Source organism: Staurois parvus, unplaced genomic scaffold (assembly GCF_062004578.1).
Source record: "Staurois parvus isolate SC_StPar_1 unplaced genomic scaffold, SC_StPar_1.0 ptg000432l, whole genome shotgun sequence".
In the NCBI taxonomy this organism is placed as follows: domain Eukaryota; kingdom Metazoa; phylum Chordata; class Amphibia; order Anura; family Ranidae; genus Staurois; species Staurois parvus.
Window position 1 is genome coordinate 7,612,883 of NW_028318228.1, and position 5,168 is coordinate 7,618,050.

Here is a 5,168-nt window from a genome sequence, read left to right on the forward strand (position 1 = left end):
TCTAATAAAGTTGTGTTTTCATATATCTTTTTGTTATGTTTTTATTGATAAAATAAATATCCGCACCACAATGGGTCTAGCCATTCTCTACTCTATCCAATATTTTAGAAAAAATGTGGGCTATACATATTACTTATTATTAAAATTGCCCTTCTGTTAACATTTAATTAAAAAAACATTAGCAATGTCCCTGGATGTTTGGATTGGAATTGTTTTAACTATTTATTGAAGCTCTGTATTGTTGCCATATCACTATAACATTACCATGTCTGTACTGAAAATCAGATTTACAACCAGCTGGTCTGTATTATTTACATCACATAGATTCTGAATGGCCACTCCTGACCCTATGGTAGGTGGTTAGGTGGAGCCATTGACTTTGGCTGGACTCTATTCAAGTCAACCTGACACAGAGCTTATCTCCCAGCTGGAGACTAAACAATGCACTTGGACCTCTCCCAAACCAGCCTGGAGCCATTTTTTTCTGCAGAAATCTTTAAACATTGTAACACAAAGTTTTAAAGAATTGCTTATTTTTGTGTTTTTCATTGCATCAACAAGTATATTTTTCAAACATTACAGAATACATGATCCATGTTATAATTTTAGAAAACCTGTAATATTATATTTGAAAAGCATACCGGCTATCTATGCAAAACACATTAATTTTAGCCTGTCATTGGCCTCCTTTTTTTTCTTTACACAAATGTATTATTTAGACTGGGAAAAAAAGAAGTCTTAGGCCCCATTCACACAAGGATGTTGTTTTTGACACTGCGATTTTTCCTCATGATTCAAAAATGTCCTAGTGTGAATGAGGCCTTAAGCTGGCCATACATGGATCAAAATTCAGCTGTTTCAGCAGGGACTGGCCGAATTTCAATCCATGTATGGGCAGGTTGGTTGTACACAACTGGATCTATAGGGCACCATTTTTCCCACTGAGCCCAAAGACAGAGCACAAATCCTCCCCATGACACCATTGATGGGGCACTATTTCTCCCACTGATATTATTGATAGGGCACTATTCCTCCCACTGAGTCCAATGATAGAGAACAAATCCTCCTCATGACACCATTGATGGGCCACTATTTCCTCCTCCAATATTTTTGATGGGGCACTATTTCTCCCACTGAGTCCAACAATAGAGCATAAATCCTTCTTATGACACCATTGATGGGGCACAATTTCTCCCACTGATACCATTGATGGGACACTATATCTACCGATGAGCCCATCCAAGCAGCACAATTCCTTCTACTGAACCTAATATGATAACCTAATGTGATAGGGCACAATCCCACTGACACCATTGATGTGGCACTATTCCTCCCACTCAGCCCAATGATGGAACACATCTCTTCCTAATGTCACCATTGATGGAGGGTACTGTTTCTCCCACTGAGCCCAAGGATGGGGCACAATTCCTCCTACCGACACCATTGATAGGGTGCTATTCCACTGAGACCAACAATGGGGCAAAATTACTCTCACTGACACAATTGATGGGGGCACTCTTCATCCCACTGAGCCCGATAATGGGGCACAATTTTCCCCACTGACACTAACCAACCCTGGCCAATATTTTACTCCCACACACCACTGAGCCGGGATTGTTTACTCCCACTGATACCCGGTGATGGGGCATTTGCTACTCTCGCTGTCCAAAGCCTAGTCCCTAAAGTCTGGAGAGTAACGAACTGATCCTCTGTTTAGAACGTTTAAAAACCCCTGACATATACAGATTGTTTGTGTGTTGTTTAGCATTTTTACAAATGTAATGCATTTTAAAGGAAACCTGTAATGACAGAAATATAAATTCAGCCATAAGCATCTTCCTTAGCTTCAGCCTTAAGCTGGCAATAGAGGGATAGAAATTTGCCCGGTTCAGCAGGAACCGCCTGAATTTCAGTCCATCTATGGGCGGACTGGTTGTACTAAAGTCACTCTATAAATCGACTTCAGTACAACCAGCCTGTCAGGTTTTTTTTTTTTGCCCAATCACTACCAGAGGCTACAAGCCAATGGCAGTGATTATTATTTTTTGTATAAAAAATTCATGTTGACATATATTTTTACAAATATTTGTAAATGCATTCCAAAAATGTCGATTTGTATTTTTAAAGACATACAGTATATTTGAAATGTATTTTTAAAAATATTTTGTAATAAAAACGCATTTCAACATGCAGTATATATATATTTATTGAAATACATTTTTAAATTTATTGAATATGGCCAAATTTGTAGTATTTCAAATACATAGCAATATATTTGGGAAGAATATTTTTAAAATATATTTCAAATATATTTTTCTTCCATGTGGGGATACAACCTGTCACCAGATATAATTCTATCTGATTTTGAAAGTAATTTAAATGCAATTTACACCTTCAGCCATGTCCTAAAGTTTTAACATCATTACCTGCTCCAGACTTTTTGGCTGGGATTGAATAATGCTAATTAGAACAGGCTGTTCACACTTTCTGAGAGGTAATTGGATATCCCCAAGGAAATGAAGGCTGGCCATACATTATACAATTTTCTTGAGATTTTTGGTTTAGATTTACCAAAAACCATATAATAAACCATTCCTTAAGAAATATAAAAAATAGCTAAAGTTACAAATTAACTGAAATATGTTTCACCTTCCAACATTGCTTACTAGGAGACCTTCTACATCCTGTGAAATAATTTACAATAGGAACATGGAACATAACGACACAAACACTTCTTTCAGAAAGCAGAAAGGTTTATTGGCAGCAGGATCAGCAAACAGTATTGATATGGAATGGAAGCATTTATAATAAATGGAAACAGTATTGTTCAAATACTAAAAAAACTATAATATACATAATAAAGGAAACTATGGCCAACGTTCAATTTTCAGAACCACGATAATGATGAAAGTGCCTCTACAGCCCAAAACTTTGTTTTTGTTAGTTTAGGATGGAGAGAAGAAATGTTAAACATTGACTTTCATAGGTATTACATTGGTTAAAATTTATTTCTAGCTAAAACTATTTTGTTTTGGATGGAGATGCAACAGGAAGTGAGAGGAAATCTCTCCAAAGTGAGCAGAATTTCAAGCAGTTGTCACCAGAACAGGTGTCTGTATTGGAAGACTTACATTCATCTCTTTTTCTGGTGGCAACATTAACATTTTTGGATTTCCCATCACCTCCGATCACCATCACCAAGACAAATAGACAAATAGAAAATGATACAATTTGACAAGGGTTCCAATCCTTTCCTACTTTATCCAAAACTGGAACAAAAAATCTTTGCACTCTATCTACACTTTAAATAAAGTCAATAATAAAAATGAGATGAATTATTTTTAAATGCAATTAAAAAACATTAACATTTGAACTCTATTATGGTAATTAATTTATAATTCTGATGGAGCTTTTTGGATAAACATAGAAAGCGGCATGGAGGGGCTCAGTGAAGGTGGCAGTGAAGGTGTGGAGGTGTCTGACGGGTTTACACAGCTGGTAGAAGGACAGACGGCCAGAGTCATATTCCAAATAAATCCCAACATTCTTTAGAAACGATTTGGAGTCTATATTTATCAAAGAGTTGTTGTGCCTGAGTTGAAGATTTGAAGGTGTTTGACTCAGGCTCCAGGATTTCTCATTACAGCCAATAAATGATTCATTTCCCCCAATCTTCCGATCTATGCTCTCAGAGGCCACCCCTAACAGCCATTCCTCTGCCTCACTTACATCCACTTCCCAGTAATGTGTCCCTGAAGTAAAACTTTGGATACTCAATACTTGGCAACATTTAAACCTTTTAGGACCTTCAGGCCTGTTGACACCAAGGTCAGTATGAACAGCCCTCTTCCTTTTCTTTGATAGTATAATGTTATCATTAGCCGTATTTATGTCCAATAAAATGTCAGATTTCTCCAACTTTAAAAATTGTCTTTTTGCCACCAGATCGCTCAGTTTGTGAGCAAAGATGCAAAGTCCACTTTGCAGCATGTGTAAGATGGCTCCTTCAGATATACATCCAGCAGTTTTGACGTCATTGGTTGTGTCCCCCATCTGGGGAAGAATGTCCTCTCTGTTTGGTGCCTTTTTCAACACAGTTATTGGATCATCAATATCGCACAATTCTTTCATTTGATTGATGGTCTTGGACAGCTCATCCTTCTGTTGCTCCAACTGCTGGATCAGATAAGAGACCGAATGTGAGATCGCTTTATTTTGTCTGCAGTTTTCTTTTAGGACTCTCTTCTCAACATCCTCCAGCTTTTTCCTGATTTTTCTAAACATCTTCTTGAATCTCTTGACAACAGCAGTTATTTTTCCGTTCTCTGCTGTCCTATGATTTTCCAGATTCTGAATTCTCCTCTGGATCTCCTGTCTCTCAAAGTCTAATGTATTTGTAGAATCTCTTAATCCCTCCTTTATCTTTTCAGAGGCCTCATTTAGAAGGTCCACCTGGTGTCCTTTGTGGTCTCCAGCCACCCAACAAGACACACAGATAGAGGTATTGTCCTCCGAGCAGTAACATTTTAGGAGCTCCTTGTGTGTGGAGCATTTTACGTCCCCAAATGACGCGGTGGGTTCGGTTAACATGTGATGCGATGACTTGCTGTGGTTGCTCAAGTGCTTATCACAAAATGAGGCCTCACAGTGCAGACACATTTTCGAAGCTGGTGTAGGAGAATCGCAGTATGTACACAAGACCTCTGTGTCCTCCTGGTGAGCAGATATGAAACACTCCATGATGTTACACAGCTTCTCCAGTGGATGGCGCTGTGTATATTGCTCTCTGCACTCCGGACAGGAATACTCTCCAGATGTTTCCTGGGAATCCAGCACAGTCACTATACAGTCCCAGCAGAAGTTATGGCCACATTTCAGAGATATGGGCTCCTTATAAAGGTTCAGGCAGGTGGAGCAGTTTAGCTCCTCTCTCAGGTCAGCAGATGCCATTGAAGAGGTGACAATGATCTTGTGAGAAGGACATTAACTGGTGATGGAATCTCAGCTCATGGGTCTTATAGCTTGGGGTTGAAAGAGGTTCTTTGGAGGCCTTGTTATGCAAAGTGACATCAGATGTCCTTGTAAAGTAAGACCCACCCTCCTCTAGTAACCCTTTATCTGCTGAGGACAGATTGTCTTGTACTTTGTTAGCCATTGATCAATGCAGG

At 38.7% G+C, this 5,168-nt stretch overlaps 1 protein-coding gene across 1 annotated transcript; it reads right to left on the minus strand.

Annotated features, from left to right (window-relative positions):
* Positions 1-3,387: 3,387 nt before the first annotated feature.
* LOC149454379 (tripartite motif-containing protein 6-like) lies at positions 3,388-4,950 on the minus strand. The gene has a single exon (XM_089687608.1). The coding sequence runs from the start codon at positions 4,948-4,950 to the stop codon at positions 3,388-3,390; it is 1,563 nt and encodes a 520-aa protein (XP_089543734.1).
* Positions 4,951-5,168: the final 218 nt, after the last annotated feature.